Raw genomic sequence first — 22,236 nt, forward strand, 5'->3', positions numbered from 1 at the left:
GACTCACTGAACGTGAGTCTGAGTGAACTCCGGGAGATGGTGATGGACAGGGAGGCCCTGCGTGCTGTGATTCATGGGGTCGCAAAGAGTTGGACACAACTGAGCGACTGAACTATGAACTATAACTATGATCTATGGTGTACAACTATATACTAGCAAATACAATCTTCCTTCCCTACACAAGTTGGAAGAGCAACTAACAACTTACTCTCAGAACTCTCAGTAAGTTCTTCATGGCACATGCCTAGTAGAGAATGACCGAATGAAATGATGAATACCTAGCACAAAAGCCTAAAGTTAGCCCAGTCACCACTCCTTCCTTAGGCCCTTAACTAGGATAAAATGAGTTGGCTAACAATTCTTAAACTTTTATGGTAAACTCTACATTATATCAGGAAATGTCATCAGGAAATGCAAATTAAAACAATAATGAGGTATCACTACACACCTACTAGAATGGCCAATACTTGGACCACTGATGATACCAAAGCCGGCAAGAATATGGAGCAATAGGAACTCTCATAAATTGCTGATGGGAATGAAAAATGGTATAACCACTTCGGAAAACAGTGCAGGGCTTTGTTTCTTTACAAAACTAAATATACTCTTACCATATGACCCAGAAATTGTGCTCCTTGGTAGTTTCTCAAAGGAGCTGAAAACTTATTCTACATAAAAACCTGTGCATGGATGTTTACAGCAACTTTAATCATAACTGCCAAATTTTTAAAGCAACCCAAATGTCTTTCAGTTGGTGAATGACAAACTGTGGTACATTCAGACAGTGGATATTATTCAACCCTAAAAAGGAATGAACTATAAAGCCATGAGCAGACATAGAAAAACCTTAAATTCACATTATTACATGAAAGAAGTCAATCTGAAAAGGCTAGGTATTGTATGATTTCATACAATGGAATAGATTCAGTTCAGGATCAGTTGCCTAGGATCCAAGAAGAATAAAATGGCTTTGCTTTTCATTTAGGCCTGATGAGCAATGAGAATAGAATACGTGAAAATTTTCTAAAATCAAAAATATAAAATAAAAAGAGACACATTTTTTCAATTACGTTTTTATTTTGTTATACAAAGTTTTATGGAAAGTCCAAACCTTAAAAAATAATGACAAAGAGTTAATGACTTAAACCAGTAGAAAATTTATAATTTATAAATCCTAATAACCTGAACATTTATCATCCTTATAACCTTATCTAAGCTTTCAGTCCACCTAAAAATTGCCTTTCTTTTGTTTAAAGGATGGCTCAAAAGAAATGAAGATTGTGAATGGATACTTGTAAAAGGTAATTCCCACTGTTGCACTGATTCCATTCTGTTTTTAATATATATTACTTTTCAGATAGTTTAGTCACTTTCCAATGTGTTATGCTCTCCTCTCCACTTAGAATGCTTTATAGAACAGGCTATACTGCCCTATGGTCTCAGTTAACAAACACCAGGACTTTTCAAAACAAACAGCAAGGAACACACTGTTGTGATCTATATTTTAAGGAGTTGCTGCTCCCACTCCTCCTATTTCTATAAGGTTGCTCTAGAACTGTTCACAAAAAAGACATCCCAATGGAAACCAAAGATCAGGGACTCTCTATATTTTATCTGGGCCTACTTAAGTCTAGGCTTAAAACCCAGAGCAGATTCTGAAGGATGCAGGGAAGAATGCCCTGATGTGTCCCAGACTAATTCTTACTTCTGAATCGGAAGTGTGATGTTTGCTGGCCAAACAACGCGACACTGACATTGGCTGTCATGTCTTTTGCTAGTCAAATAGTCTAACTCAGTTCTATAGCTGTACCTCTCAGAGCCAAGAGTATAAAGTTCTTAGTTAAAATTGGGCATGAATATCCAATAGACTCATAATGCTAACAGCTGCATAATTTATAAACACTGGAAAACAGAGCTCGGAAAGCAGAAATTTTAAAGTGTACAGACCTTTTGTCTTAATAAAGATTCTGTTTTAAGCTTTGCTTCTAATGGAATAACAATTTCTAACCTATTTGGATATTTTATAAGTACATATCTGTACTTACAATGTCCTTGGAATATGACGAAGAAAAAGAATAGAAAAAAATTTCAAAAATTAAGAAAAATACAATGAAACTCTTACAGTTAGCTCAAATAATAAAACTAACCACAATTATCTGAAGTAAAAGTTCATAAATTTATATTAAATTTAGATGGAGGTTATACATCAAGTAGTGTTTTCTAGAATCAAAATCCCAGCTTACTTCATACAAACCAGACTATTGGTTATTAAACATTTTTCTACGACTGATGATGAATTATGCTTTGACTTGACTTGGGCCCAAGCAAAGTCACTATTGCATCTCCCTGAAAAGAAAAAAAGTTACACAATTAAAATGCAATAAAATACAAATTAAGAGGTAAAGTAGTGTTTAAAATGCCATTTAAAATTTATAAGCTAGTGATATACATATAAAGAGCATCAAATAGGACTATAAAAGGAAACAAACCAAGTTAAATTTAAATAATAACATTTACTTCCTAGTATGAATTTGCTGTTTCCTTTGAGAGGCTCTCTTAATGAAGTTTGATAAACAGTTTTATAAGGATTCAGTAAAGGGACAATTTTGGCAGCTCCTGTTTAGCTTTAATGCTTAATCCTCCGTTTTTTCATCTGTAAAATCACTTTTAGTCTTAATGCTACCTTAAGCTCTTTGTTGATCTGTAGTGCTTCATTAGAGAGAGTAAAATGTCTGAATTTCTGTGTGGATTGGTATTTCATTTAATAATAATGATCTTTGTATCAAAGGGGTAAATGAAACCAGACGGGAGGTGAGTTTTCAAAAAAGACACAGTAAAAAGATGGGAACTGGAAGTAGAAGGCTAGGACTTTCTCTATCACATAGAAAAGTTGATCTTGAGGAAATCACTGATATCTTGGAATCTTAGTTTCTTTAAATGCATAATGAAAATATTAACATCCAGTTCCAAAGATTGTTGTAAGAGACGATTGAGCTAATGTAGTTGAAGGTGTTTTATAATCTGCAAAGAGTTATAAGCACCATAGATAACGTCATGTAAGTCAGTTCCAATCTTTTAGCTTATGATATACTCTCTTCGGCACCTCCCAATCCTTTTAAGCTCTGACACACCAAATCAATTGCTAAACTGGAGAGGGTGGGACAAACTGAGAGAGTAGTACTGATATATATACAATGCATGCATGCTGTGCACACCTGCATACTAAGCCACTTCAGTAGTGTCTGAATCCTTGTGATCCCATGGACTATAGCCTTCCAGGTTCCTCTGTCCATGGGATTCTCCAGGTAAGAATACTGGAATGGGTTGCCATGCCCTCCTCCAGGGGATCTTCCCAACCCAGGGATAGAACCCATGTCTCTTATATCTCTTGCATTGGCAGGCAAGTTCTTTACCATTGAGCCACAAGGGAAGTCCACAATATATACATACCATTGTGGCTCAGCTGGTAAAGAATCTGTCTGCAATGAGGGAGACCTGGGTTTGATCCCTGGGTTGGGAAGATCCCATGGAGAAGGGAAAGGCTACCCACTCCAGTATTTTGGCCAACTCTATACAAAGAGTCGACGTGACTGAGCGACTTTCATACACTTCACTATCACACTATATATACAATATCATGTATAAAATAGATAGCTAGTGGAAAGCTGCTGTATTACACCAGGAGCTCAGCTTGGGGCTCTGTGAGGGGTAAGACGGGGGGTGGGAGGGAGGCTCAAACCTACCTAGATCTAGTTCAGTCTCTCACTTGGGCAGATTAGTAGATCATTACTATAGCTTGTTCAGTTTTATTTTAGTGCCTAAAACAGACCCTTGTCACATATCACATGCTCAGTAAATATTTATTGAATGAATGGTCTATCTTTTCTGCCTTCAATGTCTCTCAACATTAATTTATATATATATACACACACACATGTACATATATACATACATACACATCCAGGTGTGTATGTATGTGAATGTGTTTGTATTTTTGAAGATTTCATTTCTCTTTTTGTTTTTCTCTTAATTTGGGGGAAAAAATGTACATTCAAAAGTACAGAGGAAAAGATGCAAGCATTAGCATACTGAAACATAAGAGCAGAAACAGTATGTAGGAGTGATTCTCTACAGGCTGCTTCCAAAAAAGGAGTTGGTCCATGCCACTGAAATTGGCTTCTGCCAAGTGCTTAAGCCATGAAGTGAAGTGAAGTTGCTCAGCTGTGTCCAACTCTTTGCGACTCCATGGACTGTAGCCTACAGGGCTCCTCTGTCCATGGGATTTTCCAGGCAAGAGTACTGAAGTGGGTTGTCATTTCCTTCTCCAGGGGAACTTCCCGACCCAGGGATCAAACCCGGGTCTCCAGCACTGTAGGCAGACGCTTTACTGTCTGAGCCATAATTCTGTTCAATGCAAGACTTAGGCCCCCAGCAACCAAGCCCCAGGGCACCAAGGGAGGAGCTGGTGCTTCAAACAACAACAAATGCTAATGTGGTGGCAAGTCCTGTCAACATCCAGTTACATCATAAACTTGTAACTGCAAGGTTTGGACCCCAACCTCCTGTTCATGTCAGGTACCAAGCTGATGCACCACTATAAACATGAGCCCTGAGTCAGTAGGATAGGGCTAGAGCCAATGTCCCGCCGTGTCTTATCACAATGATATTCTGACCCTTGGTCACATTGGGAGGGTCCAAAACTTCGGAAAATTATGTCACTTAAAACCTCCACAGCCTTTTCTCCTTCTGTGCAAGGCCAGAGAAAGTAATGGGCAATGAGAAGATGAGCAGGTGTTGTGGTCCTAAAGTTGCTATTGATCCTTTCTCCATGGGTTTCCCTCAATGAACCCTGTTCCAGTACACTCGATGCATGGGCTGTCTGGTACTTTGCCTTTGTGAACTTACATATTTACCCTAAATCAACAAATGTCATCTTTGCCTTGAATATTTTTTAGTAAAATAAATAAAACTTTACTGATGATGTTCTCTTTGTACCCCTTTCCAATTCTATTCTTCCCTCATCTTTCATTTCCCAGAGGCAGCCTTTATCATAAATTTGGTGTTCATATTTCCTGTATGATAAAATCATATGACTTGCAAAATTTTGATTAACTCTTGGTTAAAATTAACAGAGAAATTGTAGGTCATAACGTTACATGGTAAGATATCTTTATGGGAAATAATGGTTTGACATTAATTATTTTGAGACTTTAAATTACTATTATGATTGCAATTCTTCACTGAAAAGCTAAGGAGGAAGTGTACCAGTTAAGCTTGCGGTCAGTTATAATTAACATAAAATCTGATTAATGATTTTTTGTTTAGTCTCTCAGAAATATAACCCTTTGAACCTTTAAAATTCAATGGCCAAAAAGAATGAAAAACTTATTTGTATTAGGAAACTGTATTTATTTACTAAGGTATGGAATATATTTGTTAAAAGAAAATTTTTGCTTACCAGCATTGAAATCATTCACATACACACCCCTCCCCCACAACACACACACACACACACACACACACACTCATTTTTTGAAAACATTCAGACTCTCTGATCTTAGCCTTCTGCTTATAGAGTATGCTGCTCAAAATAAAAGATGTCTCTAACCGATTCAAATCAAAACACAAAAATGAAAATTTTCTTTCACTTTCTAATCTATATTCTTTTCTTTTACTAACTATAAATATAACAAATGAAGGACATAATTTTGAGTTGTGTCTCTAAATAATATTACATAAATCATAACATATTGTATTTACCTTCTGACAATTTGCTTTTGTCATGCAACACTATGTTTTCTAAGATTTGTTCAAAATTTGTCAAATTGACATATTGAAATATATACTAAACTTCTGTATTATAGTCATTTATGTGATTATGCCATATTTTATTTATCCAATATCCCACTGATGTTCATTTAGATTGTTTCCAATTTATCAATATAGAAACAAGGCTGTCATGAGTGTTCTTTTCTCATTAGCACGTCTTTCAGACCACTACCAAGAAATTGAACAAAGCCCTAGGAGATATACAGAATCCAAACAGACGTCATTTAAACATCTATAACAATTATAGTTCTAGAAGATAGGAAAACTGTTGTAATTTAGAGTTAATGACACAGTCAGTAAATGAATTGAAATGAATCAAGATGCAGCAACACATTCAGAGCTGCAGACTTCCAAGAAAACATGTGATATGCAGGTAATATATAACCAGACTTGAGGAGCATGGGCTTTGAGACACCTCCATGTGGAGGGTGTTGACAAAACAACTGAAATAGGGCTCAGCCTGGCAGCCAAGGTAGTCGGGAAAATGCTCTTGAACATCTACTATCACTATGCATCTAGGCCAGTTGAGAAAATAATCTCCAAACTACTTGGGATGTTTCACTCATTTCTTTATTGGGAAAACATCTTTGCCCTGAGAAGAATAAAAACTCAGTATAGAAATAATGCAGCAAATTAAACAAGTAATTATAATATTTTTAGATTAAAGCATTTGTACATGCTTGGTATTTTAAATATTCATTATATATATAAGAATTTGTCATATTTGATTATCTAACAAGTAAGTTTGTGATTCTAATGAAAATTATCTATAATGTAATAAGGTAATTGATTTAGACTTATAATCATAGATTGAAATATTATTAATTTGTAAAAGCATTGGAACACTTAGGAAAATTTAAGATTCAGCATATTCAATATTTTAAACTTATTAAGTTAATAGGAATTCCTTAAGTATCTGAGATTTTCTTGCCCTAAGAAAATTGAAGTATTTAAAGTCCAATATATTAAATTTATAAATGTAATTTAAAAGATTCAAAGAAATTTAATTGTTACAAAAACTCACTTAAAAGTATTTATTAAACTTTCCTAGACTTAGAATAATAAAATATATAACCTAAGACTTTAAGGTGAACTAAGACTAAACTTTTTTTTTTTAATTTTGTAATGTGAATGTTTTAAGTGAACCTGAACTGAGTTATCGTCTCTGAAAGAAACATTTAAAAAAACTCATATTGCCACCTTATATATATCCCTTTACACATGTGCAAGAGAATCTCATGGTATCACTGGCTTACATGATATCTGAATTTTCAGTTTTATTGAATTGCTCTCCAAAGAGGTCATGCTAATTCATATTCCCATGATCCCTGCATAAGAATTCCTAGTTCCCTACAACTCTGCTAATGCTTGATATTAACTAATATTTTAATTTTGGTAAACATGATCAATATGAACTGATATCTTGCAAAATTTTAATTGCATATTTCCTCATTATTCATGAGAATGAATGTTGCTTTTCAAGTTTATTTGATAATTTAGTTTCCTCTAGTCTGAGTTAATATTTTATATGCTGCCCATTTAAAAAATTGAGTCATTCTTATTGTTTTGTAGGAGTTTTTACATACACTGGATATTAAATGTCTTCTATATATCTTGGAAATTTCTTCTTCCAACCAGTTGTTTTTAACTTGGAAATATGAAATCCTGGACAGAAAATATGAATTTTGACAAAATAATCATACAAAAAATAATTGAGATTTATAGAGACTTTACTATGTGCCAGTAACAGTTCTAACCACTGCTGCTGCTAAGTCGCTTCAGTCGTGTCTGACTCTGTGTGACCCCAGAGACGGCAGCCCACCAGGCTCCCCCGTCCCTGGGATTCTCCAGGCAAGAACACTGGGATGGGTTACCATTTCCTTCTCCAACACATGGAAGGGAAAAGTGAAGTCTCTCAGTCACGTCCAACTCTTAGTGACCCCATGGACTGAAGCCTGCCAGGCTCCTTCGTCCATGGGATTTTCCAGGCAAGAGTACTGGAGTGGGTTGCCATTGCCTTCTCCCTTCTAACCACTTTGTACATATTAACTCATTCTTTTATATATATATATATATATATAATCTTTTATATATATATATAATCTTTTATATATATATATAATCTGCTACATATATATATACATGTATATATATATGTATATATATATATATGTAGCAGATTTTATAAAACGTTTAAGAAAGTGGATGGAACAAATCTGCCTTACAGATATTAAAACAACTTAAAATTGAATTATAAACACCAGGGTACCTAAAAGGCCTTTTCTTTCCCTCCCTTTTTTTTTTTTTAACCATTCTCACCTTCCAGACTGAAACGTTTTCATTCTTTCTAACAACCTTTGATTCTAGTGCCAATATTATACCTATTTTACAAATAAAGAAAAAGAAAAAATTTGAAAAAAATTAGATTTGGGGTGGTCATTTTTTAAAAATCTATCCTGACTTTAAATTATTAACACATTATCCTACATTTTCTTTTAGGAGTTTGTTTATTTTCCCCCATAGTCTTCCATCCATTTGCCGTTCACTATTACACAAAATGTGAGATGAGGGTTTAATTTTTTCCCCGTTTGTCACTTCTGGAATTGTAAACCTTAAATAGCTTTTAGTAATCTGTATGAAAGTGAAAGTCACTCAGTCCTGTCCGACTCTGTCATCCCATGGACTATACAGTTAATGGAATTCTCCAGGCCAGAATACTGGAGTGGGTAGCCTTTCCCTTCTCCAAGGGATCTTCCCAACTAGGGATCAAACCCAGGTCTCTGGTATTGCAGGTGAATTCTTCATCAGCTGAGCCACAAGAAAAGCCCAAGAATACTGGAGTGGGTAGCCTATGCCTCCTCCAGCAGATATTCCCGACCCAGGAATTGAACCAGAATCAGACCATGGTCCCCTACATTGCAGGCAGATTCTTTACCAACTGAGCTATCAGAGAAGCCTGGTAATCTATATAATAAAGATCAAATTCCTTTACTTGGCAGTCATACATTTTCTGGTCCTAAATGGCCTGACTGGTCCTTTTGTTGCTCTTTTCTCAAGCGATCTCTTTACCAGTCAAAAAGTCTGCTCACAATGTCCTTAAAATGCCAAGTTCAGTTCAGTTCAGTCGCTCAGTCCTGTCCAACTCCTTGCGACCTCATGGACTGCAGCATGCCAGGGACCTCTTCAATTCTGTATTTTTGTTCAAACCTTTCTCTCAGTCTGGAATAACAGTTCTACTCTCTTGTCTACTGGAAAAACCCTGATCCTCTAAAACACTGTTGAAATTCAGTCTCCTGTGTGAAAGCCTTCCCCAAAGCATTCTTATTTTTTCTTTTTCTTCTTCCTATTCTCCTTTCAAAAGTCAACTATTTTCCTGCTCTGTGTTCCTATAGGAGTTTGTTTATTATTTTGTTCTTTATTACCCGATTGTGTTTCTTAAGCATATGTTGTTTCTTTCTTAAAAACCATATATATGCCTTTTGTCTGTAGGTTTGTTCATTCACATATCTATTCAACATTTGCTGATTGTCTATTATGTTCTAATGATATGCTAGATACTTGAATATAAAAGTTTCAAACAGCTCAAATTAGTAAGAAAGAAGTGTATACAAAATATTATAATTTATATTGACAAATTATTGTAGCATTTGATAGGTACTAGATAAAAATATATGTGATGCTTACAGATTTCCCTCCAACCACTATACCAACACATACTAATAAAAATTTTGAAAAAATTCAAACCCCCCTTCCCCACTGCCCCCAGTTCAGAGCTTGTGGACAAGTTCTTAGCACTGAAAGAATTATAGAGACAAGAAAGGATGGATCAGGCCTTGAGTTTATATTTAGGATTTGAGAGCTATGGGTGGAAGAAGAAAAAGGAATATTATGAACTATATATTTGGATTCATTTTAATATTTCTTTGAAACACTTAAATAAATAGAATTCTCTTTTAATTTCTTTTGGCTGTTGAGCTGTATATCTTAAACAAGGTTCACTATGAGCACAAATATCCCCATGCTGTTAAAATATCTTGTATTCAATGAATGTGTGAGAAAATGAAAATATTAAAATAGTTTATATCATGGAAAAAATGAGGCATTAGAGATGCATTCCTCAGAGCACACTCAAACTATTTTGTAAGGAAACCAATGCATTTAAACAATTACTTGATGTACTATAATGACTTATAAAACAGATAAGTATAAGACTAAAATTCACTTATGATCCTACCTCTGAGAAACAATGCTTCTAATATGTGATTTTTTTCTCTAGCTTTTCCATACATATTTATTCAAAAACACTTATTGATAACTACCATAAGCCAGACACTCTACTAAGACATAGCCCAGAACAATAGAGACAAATTCAGTGTTTATGTAGAGGTTATAATCAAGCTGTGGGAGATAGGCAATTAACAAAATCAACCAATCAAAACTCCAGTATTCTTCCCTGGGAAATTCCATGGACAGAGGAGCCTTGCAGTCTACAGTCCCTGACGTGTCAAAGAGCAGGACACCACCGAGTGACTGAGTGCACGCATACTCACACAAAAAGACAAGTGTTATTAGCAATCCCACTGCTGGGCATACACACCGAGGAAACCAGAATTGAAAGAGACACATGTACCCCAATGTTCATCGCAGCACTGTTTATAATAGCCAGGACATGGAAACAACCTAGATGTCCATCAGCAGATGAATGAATAAGAAAGCTGTGGTACATATACACAATGGAGTATTACTCAGCCGTAAAAAAGAATTCATTTGAATCAGTTCTGATGAGATGGATGAAACTGGAGCCGATTATACAGAGTGAAGTAAGCCAGAAAGAAAAACACCAATACAGTATACTAACACATATATATGGAATTTAGGAAGATGGCAATGACGACCCTGTATGCAAGACAGGGAAAGAGACACAGATGTGTATAATGGACTTTTGGACTCAGAGGGAGAGGGAGAGGGGGGGATGATTTGGGAGAATGACATTCTAACATGTATACTATCATGCAAGAATTGAATCGCCAGTCTAAAAAAAAAAAGAAAAAAAAAAAGAAAATTAGTCATGGAAGAGTATTGAATAGGGAGTGTGGGGGAGAGTAGAGGCTGCAATTTTAAATAAGGTGGCCAGGGAAGACTTCACTAAGAAATTGACATTTGAGCAAAGACTTGAAGTGGGTAGAGGATCAAACCGTGTACAAAGTCCCAAGCAAGCTAGTATGTATGTATGTAAGTATTTTCTGTTTCCTTGTTTGTTTAACATTTATAGTCCATTAGCTAGGGTAAAACTCCACCTCTTACATGTAACCCAAATCTAATCAGTACTTCTGACTTGCCTAGTCATATTTCCCTCTGATTGGATATTTGGATTTGTTCCTTTTCCTTTTTTTCTTTCCTTTTCTTTTTTTGTCTCATCCTATCACAAAACATGCTATAATTTCTTAGATTGCCCTTATGAATATTTCTGTAAGATAGAGTTCCAAAAGTCAACAATTCTGGTTCAGATTGCCAAATTGCTCCCAAAGAACTCACACTAATTTTTATTTCAACTGTCAGTATAAGAGAGGACCTATCTTACCAAATGTCTGTCAGTAATAAGTAGTCCAATTAAAAGAATTTCTGTTAATTTGATATATGATACTTCTATTAAATGAATGCTTTTCATTTAACTTAATTAAATATTTTTTGTTAATGAGGTTAAATTTTAAAATATAGTTACCAGCCATATTTTGTGAATGAACTGTTCCTGACCTCACTCACCCTTCTATTGGAGTCTTAGTGTTTTTTCTTACTGATTCATGTATATTTTTAGTATTGTTAACATGTTGATATATTCATGGTAATATTTATCAGATCATTCCTTAAACTAGAAATCTACACATAAACAGAAAAAAACTGAAAAGCTATCTTGAAAATAATGGACATCTATATAGTATATGTGTATATATATATACATGTATATATATGTATATATACACACATATATATACACAGTGGAATATTACCCAGAAATTTTAAGAAAATGAAATTCTGCAATTTGCAACAACATGGATGGATTTGGAGGGTATTATGAGTAAGTCAAAGAAAGACAAATACTATATGCTTTCACATATATGGGAAATCTAAAAAAGAAGATGAATGAATAGAAACAAGACTCACAGATACAGAGAACAAATCAGTGGTTACCAGTGGGGAGAGGGGAGGAGAGAGTAGCAAGATAAGGGAAGGGGATTACGAGGTACAAATTACTAGATATAAAATAAATAAGAAACAAGGATACGATGTATAGCACAGGGAATATACCCAACATTTTATAATAACTTTAAATTAAGTATAATATATAAAATACCAAATCACAATGTGATTTAACACTATAAATCAACTTTACTTCAATTAAAAAAACTTTTAAACAACACATAAGCAAAATATATATATAATGATATATAGCGATGCTGATTTACTTATCAAAGTTTTATAACAAATCTTTGATATCTGAAGATCAGAGTTAGGGAAGAGGACAATGTCAAACCAATAGAAACAAATGGCAACCTTAGGAACACTGGATAACATCTAAAAATATTATTTCCAAAATAATTTAAAAATAAAAATATTATTTCTTTTTGCAGCCAGTTAGGCTGACTGGGCTCTTCCTCACAGGGGCCCAGTGTGCAATCGCTGCAAACAGCCGCCTCCTTGGCTATTGCCTGTACAGGTTGCCCTAAGGGATCTTGGAGACAACTCTTTCTACTGGACCTTCATGACTGGCATGCTGCTCTGTCTAGGCTCCAGACAGGTATGCTTGGTGCCTTTGGAAAGTCCCAGGGAGCAGTGGCCAGAGTCATAATGGCCATCCACACCTAGCAGCAGAACAATAAGCCTGTCAATGAGGCCCTCCTCAGAGCCAAGTTCCAGTTCCCTGGCCACCAGATGATCCACATCTCCAAGAAGTGGGGATTTACCAAGTTTAATGCAGGTGAATTTGAAAACATGATGGTAGAAAAGCGGCTCATTCTAGATGGCTGTAGGGTCAAATATATCCCTAATCGTGGCCCTCTGACAAATGGGTCCTGCACTCATGAGAGCCTTGGCACTGCCCCTCTTTACTCATGCTTACCCATAAATTCTACTTTCTTGACAAAAATAGATAAATAAAAATATTATATCTTGTAAAAGTCTTTGAATATTTGCAGAGAACAGTCACAACCATAAACTAGGGACAGTTTTAAATTATTTCATGTAATATTTATAATTATTCTGCTCAACATTATTTACTTTTAAAAATAAAGAATGATGTTTTCATTTAACAGATAAAGACTGTGAGGCTCAAATAAAATAAGCCTACTAGGCACCATGCCACTCTTGGGACTTACATATATCTTTCCACTATGCCACACTTCAGATAATTGAGAAATGTAAATCTCTTGTATGACACAAAACTACAGCTGAATAAAATCATAAAATGACATAAGATTTTGACTTTCAAGTCTTACCCTGTTAGAATCCAAAGTAGTGGGCATATTTTTTAATTCATATACAGCAACTTGTCCGTCACTATCTCCCACCAGAAGGCAATCTGTTTGCTTAGCAAAAAGAACAGTTGTGAACTTGATTCCAGGGTTAGCAACATTGACAATCAGAGGGTCCAAACTGTAATGAAATATTGTATTTATAAGTTTAGTTATTGTTAATATGTTCTTTTTACATACAGACTAAGAAAAGCCTGAGATATTTGTGATTTCATGTAACAAAAACCAAAAGCGTCTTTATGTGTTTCCAAAAGCAAAATAACTATTTCTCACCCTTTATTCAATCAAAGCTTTCATTCTTTCAATAAACTAATTTCAACTAAATAAAGTATTCACAATTAAGATGTGAACTCATACTTTAAACTCCTGTGATGATTAATTTTATGCATTAATTTGGCTAGGCTGTGGTTTCCAGTTGTTTAGTCAAACACCAGTCTACACACTGATGTGAAGGTATGATATGATTAACTTAAATCAGTAGAATTTGAATAAAGCAAATTATCCTTCACAAAGTGAGTTGGCCTCATCTAATTTGTTGAAAGCCTTAGAAGAAAAGACTGAGGTCTTTGAAACCGAATAAATTTCTGCCTGTATATTGCCTTTGTACTCAAGACTGCAACATGGACTCCCCTGATGGAAATTTTGGCTTGCTACCCTGTCAAGCAAACTTGGGAACTGCCAGGCCCCACAATCACATGAGCCAATATTTTTAAATCTCTCTCACTCTTTCTCTAGTATTCTTGCCTGGAGAATCCCATGGACGGAGGAGCCTGGAAGGCTGCAGTCCATGGGGTCGCTGAGGGTCGGACACAACTGAGTGACTTCACTTTCACTTTTCACTTTCATGCACTGGAGAAGGAACTGGAAGCCCACTCCTTTGTTCTTGCCTGGAGAATCCCAGGGACGGAGGAGCCTGGTGGGCTGCCGTCTATGGGGTTGCACAGAGTTGGACACGACTGAAGCGACTTAGCAGCAGTAGCAGCACTCTTTCTCTCTCCCTTCCTCCCACTAACTCTATTTTATGGGTTCAGTTTCTCTGAGGATCCCTAGTACAACTTCTTAAATAATAAATGTCTTTTAAGGGAAGGATGTTTTGATCCATATGAATCCCTAGACCATAAGTGAATCTGAACAAGATTTAGAACCTTGTTCCAAGGTTCTCTAAACAAGAACCTTCTCTACTCTTACTCATCCAAAGCAATCCATTGACATTCTTATAAAAGAAGCAGTAACTTGCATACTTTTTCTGAAGAAATTTTGCCTGGGAACTACAATTTTACTAGGGAAAAAAAAAAAATCAGAGATGACATTCCTTTAAGTAACCACTTTCTACGTTAGTCATCTCATACATGAAAATATATTGTTTTGTGTTGTACTTGAGTTTTTTGGTTCAAATTGTTTTATAGAATGAGTCGTGACAAAATTTTAAAGTTACTAAACTATTAATCTCTAGGAAAAAAAATTTGCAATTATTAATAAACCCATTGAATTTTATATCATTTATTTCAAACAAGAATGTATTTCCATGCTTCTCCTTCTTAATAACTTGCCTAAAGGTCTACAATATTTTCTAATATTGAAATAATGATTGAAGAAGTAGAATCATTAAACACAATTCCAGCACTTTATAAACTTTCATATTAAAAAGGATGGTCCAGTCTATGACCCTCTAATAACTTTGATGTAACACTTAAAGAAAAAAAATTTAATTAAACTGCATGTTTCTTCAAATACGTTTTAAAATGAGGTAAGAGAATAAGTAAATATCATTTAAAAATATTTATTTTGCTCCCTTTCTTTATCTTACTAATAAAAGGTCTTCAGTTAAGAACAAGTAGAAAAGTACCTCTCTGCATTCTTCCATAAACCAGACAATGACAAAGAATTCAAGTAGTTATGATATCCTATATCAGTCTATAAAAATTTGATGAGGGACTACTGTGGTGTTTCAGTGGCTAAGACTCCATGCTCCCAATGCAGGGGACCTGGGTTCAATCCTTAGTCAGGGAACTAGATTCCACATACCACAACTAAGTTTGCATGCCACAACTAAAAGATCTTACATGCTACAACTAACATCTGATGCAGCCAAATAAATAAATAATTTTTTTAATTGAGGAGATAGAATAACCCATTTTCATTCAAATGTTTTTAAACTATTAATACATATGATATAGGTAATTAATATATTATCCTGGCACATCACTTTATTCATAAAGGACTCTCACAGTGTGAACTATTACTTGTTTTAAAGTAGCTACAGTTCTCTTGCTGCTGCTGCTAAGTCGCGTCAGTCATGTCCTACTCTGTGCAACCCCATAGACGGCAGCCTACAAGGCTCCACCATCCCTGGGATTCTCCAGGCAACAACACTGGAGTGGGTTGCCATTTCCTTCTCCAATGCATGGAGGTGAAAAGTGAAAGTGAAGTCGCTGTCATGTCTGACTCAGCGACCCCATGGACTGCAGCGCACCAGGCTCCTCTGTCCATGGGATTTTCCCGGCAAGAGTACTGGAGTGGGGTGCCATTGCCTTCTCCGACAGTTCTCTCTAACCAGTGTCAAAACCATCAGGCATCATTTAGATGGAACTGCAATTATCTTCTACTTTTATTATCTACAATTATCTTCAAGAAAAATGTTAATATTTACGTGCTGATGTGAAGGTCCCAAATCTCCACTCTGCTCTCATTTGCAGCTGCAAATATGTAGGATGATTTTGGAGACCAGGCAATATCATAAACAACATAAGTAGTTGGATAAAAACTCAAAAATGGTTTGAGATTCTCATGTTGCCATATAATAACACCCCAATCTGCAGAACAGCTTAAGAAAACATCATGGCAAAATGGGTTCCATGCTATTTTATACACTGGTCCCTAAGATTAGAAAAATAAATTAAAATACATAGTAAGTAGTATTTAATGTCTTATACTTTAAATTTGACCAACAAACTTAAAATGCTCAGATTTCTAAAAGCTTTATACACCATGCATTATTGTGTAAGTATTATCTTAGCTAAGAATACTAGGTCAAAGTTGAATCTCTTCCCTAAATTATGGCATACAGAAGCATACAAATATAGTTGATACAGTACTTACTAAATATTAATATATACTATAGTATTTAAAAATATTTAGGAATATTAAGAAAAATAAACAAAAATAAAGGAGAAAATGAAAAAAACATGGTAGGAACTAGCATTTTAAAATGTAGGGAATGCGTATATGCCAGCGTCAGTTTTACTTTGAGATCAGCATGTTAAATCAGCAGTCTTTTAGAAGCTAAAATTGTGATCTAATAACTTATGAAAAGAAATCAAGAATATCTAGAAGCAAAATTAAAAGTCCCACATATTATGGATGTTGTATATACAAATTCAAGCTTGTAGTTTTAAATCTGAAGTTATAAATTATTGCATAAAAATACTGTGTCTAATACTTTTTTTCAGAAATATAACAAGATAAAATTTTCCATGCCTACTGTAATTAAAACTAACCTTATGTCCTCTGTAGGTATCTAGATATTGTTCATTATATGAACAGGAACACTTGTGAATATGACCTTCTTCAGTACCAGCCAAATAGATATTTGTGTCCTACACACAAAAAATCAGAATGCATTAACTTGTGATGTATTAGTAAATGTGCTAAACAGAAGACAGAATTCAAGATTTCTTAAAATATGTTCAAGGACCAAAACTAGAAATACCATCTTGTAGACAATTGACTGTTGTCTTTTTCTTTAAATCATGATTTTATAATAATTAAACTCCCTGAAGGATGGCTGTGTAAAGAAAACACAGATTCTTTTCTTTGCTAAAATTGAGGGTAGAACTTAGTATCCTATCTAGAAATTACATGGACAAACATTCACTTAAAATGAGCAAGAAACTTTCTAACATTTAGAGCTACCTGACAAGAGAACTAACAGTCCAGGGAAACAGTATTATTTCACTAGAATTAATCAAAGAGAAGACAGATGACTTAACAAGAACATGATTCTTGCTGAGAATGAGAGAGTAAACGAGACGGAGTCTCAGACATCTCAGATGTATGTACCAAATAGGCATTTAAAATGTGTTTTCTATACTGAAGTTATAGTCAGAAAGTCTGAAAGTCAGGGCTCTATGTGGAGCTATGTCAAGTCAGCACCACCTGGTAGTATTATAGAACTGCAGAATGTCAGGCCCTGCCCCAGACCTGCTGAATCAGAATCATTTTAATAAGAGTCCCAGGTAAGTTATAAGAACCCTGAAATCTGAGACACATTGCTCTAGCATATATCAGTACTTAAGAATGCAATTACTAGATCATGGAGGTCTATGTAGCTTAAATTACAAAACAAAGTCCATTTTTCCCCCAAAGTAGTATTACCAATTTACATTCAGCAGTATATAAAAGTGACACACATTCTCTTCAACAGTTTGGTTACATTAGAAATCCTAGATTTTGCCATCCTATTAGGTATTAGCTTACACTGAATGGTTTTACATTTCATCTATGTGGATATAAACAAACTTGAGCATTTTTATGTTTATTGGCCAATTGAATCTCCTCTTCCATTCATATTTCTTGACCATTTTACTAATAATCTTTCTTTTTCATATTCATTTTAATAAGTTCCTAATATATTCTATTGCATATGTTTTGTCTATTATTAGGTGACAAAAATCTTTTCCCAGCATACAGCTTTTTTTTTTAAGAACTCTTAGTGTCATTTAGTAAATAAAAGTTCTGATTTTAATGTAGCTGGTATTATATATTTTACATAATTAGGGTTTTGTGCTTTAAGAAACTGTTCCTACTTTGAAGTCATAGAGATATTCTCCCATATTTTCTTCTAAAAGTTTTTACATATAAAGGAGTAGGGATCTAATTCCTTTTTTATATATGAACAATGATTATCTCAGTAGTATTTATAAGTAGGTCATCTTTCTCTGGGCTTCCCTGGTGGCTCAGTGGTAAAGAATCTGCCTGCCAATGCAGGAGACACAAGAGATGTGGGTTCAATCCCTGGGTTAGGAAGATCCTCTGGAGGATGGCACGGCAACCCACTCCAGTGTTCTTGCCTGGAGAACCCCATGGGCAGAGGAGCCTGGTGGGCTATAGTCCACAGCGTCACAAAGAGTTGGACATGACTGAAACAACTTAGTACACAGATAAAGGTCTTTCTCTAGAGCTCTTCAAGGTTGCTGTCTAAAGCTGGGTTCCTCACTATATAAACCTGAGACTGAGATTTCCAGGCAAGAGGTTTATTGGGAAGTTCTCTCAGAAACAACCTCTTTGAGGGAAACAGGAACAGGTAGAGATTTAAGTTAAACTATGATGTATCTGCAACAGAGTGGTCAGTCCAACCTATAATAAGCTTTGGAGCTGAGATAGCCCTTCAGAGTCCTACCTCCAGACAAAGGGGTCAAATATGTTTCCATTTCTTCCCAAACATAAATTAGTCAAGAGTGATGACAGACTCAAACCAAACTAAATCAACAATCAAACTAAAGGTAAACTGTGTAAATATCACAAAAGTCAGAGATTCTAGGACGGGACAAAAAAGCAAAATTCAACAATATGCTCCCTATAAGAAACATACTTTAAATATAAAGACATAAATAGGTTAAATGTAAAAGAATGTAAAATGATAAACTGTGCTAATATTAGTTAAAAGAAAGGTGTAGTGGCTACATTAATGTCAGACTAAGTAGATTTCAGAGTAAAGAATGTTACCAGCTATAAATAAGGTATAATAAGGGAATTGTATAATAAGGGAATTGATTAATCAAGAGAACAATTCTAAACACTTATGTACTTAAAGCTTCAAGATACATAAAGAAAAAATTGATAGGATTTCAAAGGGAGAAAAGACAAATTCACAATTATGGTCAGACACTTCAATACCTTCCTGTCAATAAATCATGGAAGAAACAGGCAGAAAATCAGGAAGGATATAGTGAACTTGAACAATATCATCAACCAACATAACCTGATATTCACAGAACATTTACGCAACAGTAGCAGAATATATACTTTTCTCAAATGCAAAGGGAATATTTACAAGTAAACATCACATTCTAGGCTCTAAACAAATCTCAATAAATTCAAAAGGATTCAGTTTATAAAAAGTTTGCTCTCTGATCATTATGGAATTGAATTAGAAACCAACACAAAGATCCTTAGAAAAGCTGTGAATATTTGGAAACTAAATAACATGCTTTATCAGTCAAAGAAGAAATCAAAGGAGCAATATTGATGTTCTGAGCCAGCTAATTCTTTGTTTGGGTGGGGAGAGGAGGGTGGTTGTCTTGTGCATTGTAGAGTGTTTAGCAGCATCCCTGGACTCTGCTCGCTAGATATAACTCTCCTCCCTACATCCCACCTCCCACAGCTGCAACAACCAAAAATATCTGAAGAAGACATTGTGAAATGTCCCTGATGGAAAGTACTCCCCTCCCTGCCCACATTGAGAACCACTCTTCTAGAGTCAAGTTGACAAGCAGATTATAGGAATTTGAGAATGAACACAGTGAGAATATGACTGCAGTGATAAAAGGGCTTCCTTGGTGACTCAGAGGTAAAAGAATCTGCTTGCAATACAGGAGACCAGAGTTTCATCCCTGGGTCGGGAAAGATCCTCTGGAGACCGGATTGGCTACCCACCCCAGTGTTCTTGCTTGGAGAGTCCCAAGGACAGAGGAGCCTGGCGGGCTACGGTCCATGGGTTCACAAAGAGTCCGACACAACTGAGTGACCACATACACGGTGATAAAAGTGAAAAATAATAAAAGCCTGAACTATATGAATAGTAGGCTTGGACTAAAAGAAGTAGGATGATAAAACCTAAATATCATGTGGGTGATAGAGTAGAATAGAGTAAGAACTCAAGTTTTGGTTTGCATACGTAGGTGAATAATAGTATCATTAAAGAGATGATCATATTACATATAATAGAAAATATATAGGAAATGTTTTCTTGTAAGAGTCACCGTGGCTGAATTTTCTGATTTCAAAGAGCCTCCAGGTAAAAAGAATTAGAAAAGCAGAACTTTACTAACAGTGCTCTGATTTCATTTCGGTCTTGATAGGGATAATCTGAAGTGGTCTTCCAAATCCCCAGAATCATGAGAGCCACCACTCACAGTGAGATATGGAAGACTATATACTGGATTCGGTTTCTGTCACTATGATAGAGCAGGAGAGTACCCAAGAGGGGCAAGGTGGGGCATTCAAGTTAAAATGAGCAATTGAGTAGATAATTCTTCTATTGTGGCTGAGAAATACAGAACTTTCCTCTAAAATGCAGATGAAGGACAGCCAACTGGAAAGTGCCATTTCACCTTCAGTTCAGTTCAGTTCAGTTCAGTCGCTCAGTCATGTCCGACTCTTTGCGACCCCATGAATCGCAGCACGCCAGGCCTCACTGTCCATCACCAACTCCCGGAGTTCACTCAGACTCATGTCCATCGAGTCAGTGATGCCATCCAGCCATCTCATCCTCGGTCGTCCCCTTCTTCTCCTGCCCTCAATCCCTCCCAGCATCAGAGTCTTTTCCAATGAGTCAACTCTTCGCATGAGGTGGCCAAAGTACTGGAGTTTCAGCTTTAGCATCATTCCTTCCAAAGAAATCCCAGGGTTGATCTCCTTCAGAATGGACTGGTTGGATCTCCTTGCAGTCCAAGGAACTCTCAAGAGTCTTCTCCAACACCACAGTTCAAATGGATCAAATCTTCGGGGCTCAGCCTTCTTCACAGTCCAACTCTCACATCCATACATGACTACTGGAAAAACCATAGCCTTGACTAGATGGACCTTTGTTGGCAAAGTAATGTCTCTGCTTCTGAATATGCTATCTAGGTTGGTCATAACTTTTCTTCCAAGGAGTAAATGTCTTTTAATTTCATGGCTGCAGTCACCATCTGCAGTGATTTTGGAGCCCCAAAAAATAAAGTCTGACACTGTTTCCACTGTTTCCCCATCTATTTCCCATGAAATGTTGGGACCGGATGCCATGATCTTCGTTTTCTGAATGTTGAGCTTTAAGCTAACTTTTTCACTCTCCTCTTTCACTTTCATCAAGAGGCTTTTTAGTTCCTCTTCACTTTCTGCCATAAGGGTGGTGTCATCTGCATATCTGAGGTTATAGATATTTCTCCCGGCAATCTTGATTCCAGCTTGTGTTTCTTCCAGTCCAACGTTTCTCATGATGTACTCTGCATATAAGTTAAATAAGCAGGGTGACAGTATACAGCCTTGACGTACTCCTTTTCCTATTTGGAACCAATCTGTTGTTCCATGTCCAGTTCCAGCTGTTGCTTCCTGACCTGCATACAGATTTCTCAAGAGGCAGGTCAGGTGGTCTGGTATTCCCATCTCTCTCAGAATCTTCCACAGTTTATTGTGATCCACACAGTCAAAGGCTTTGGCATAGTCAATAAAGCAGAAATAGATGTTTTTCTGGAACTCTCTTGCTTTTTCCATGATCCAGCGGATGTTGGCAATTTGATCTCTGGTTCCTCTGCCTTTTCTAAAACCAGCTTGAACATCAGGAAGTTCATGGTTCACATATTGCTGAAGCCTGGCTTGGAGAATTTTGAGCATTACTTTACTAGCATGTGAGACGAGTGCAACTGTGCAGTAGTTTGAGCATTCTTTGGCATTGCCTTTCTTTGCAATTGGAATGAAAACTGACCTTTTCCAGTCCTGTGGCCACTGCTGCAAACACTTTCTTCCAACAACACAAGAGAAGACTCTACACATGGACATCACCAGATGGTCAACACCGAAATCAGATTGATTATATTCTTTGCAGCCAAAGATGGAGAAGCTCTATACAGTCAACAAAAACAAGACCAGGAGCTGACTGTGGCTCAGATCATGAACTCCT

The 22,236-nt window shown here is 36.0% G+C and overlaps 1 protein-coding gene and 1 pseudogene across 1 annotated transcript in view; one reads left to right on the forward strand and one right to left on the reverse strand.

Annotated features, from left to right (window-relative positions):
- Nucleotides 1-1,057: 1,057 nt before the first annotated feature.
- The window catches only part of DNAI4 (dynein axonemal intermediate chain 4), a 107,997-nt gene continuing 86,818 nt past the window's right edge, over nucleotides 1,058-22,236 (reverse strand). The window contains 4 exon segments of the mRNA XM_069594052.1: nucleotides 1,058-2,346; nucleotides 13,323-13,479; nucleotides 16,009-16,235; nucleotides 16,856-16,954. Of these exon segments, the coding sequence (XP_069450153.1) occupies nucleotides 2,281-2,346; nucleotides 13,323-13,479; nucleotides 16,009-16,235; nucleotides 16,856-16,954 (549 nt within the window). The 3' untranslated portion in view covers nucleotides 1,058-2,280.
- On the forward strand, nucleotides 12,453-12,572 carry LOC138431614 (small nucleolar RNA SNORA70; annotated as a pseudogene).

This window comes from Ovis canadensis, chromosome 1, assembly GCF_042477335.2.
Source record: "Ovis canadensis isolate MfBH-ARS-UI-01 breed Bighorn chromosome 1, ARS-UI_OviCan_v2, whole genome shotgun sequence".
Lineage (NCBI taxonomy): Eukaryota > Metazoa > Chordata > Mammalia > Artiodactyla > Bovidae > Ovis > Ovis canadensis.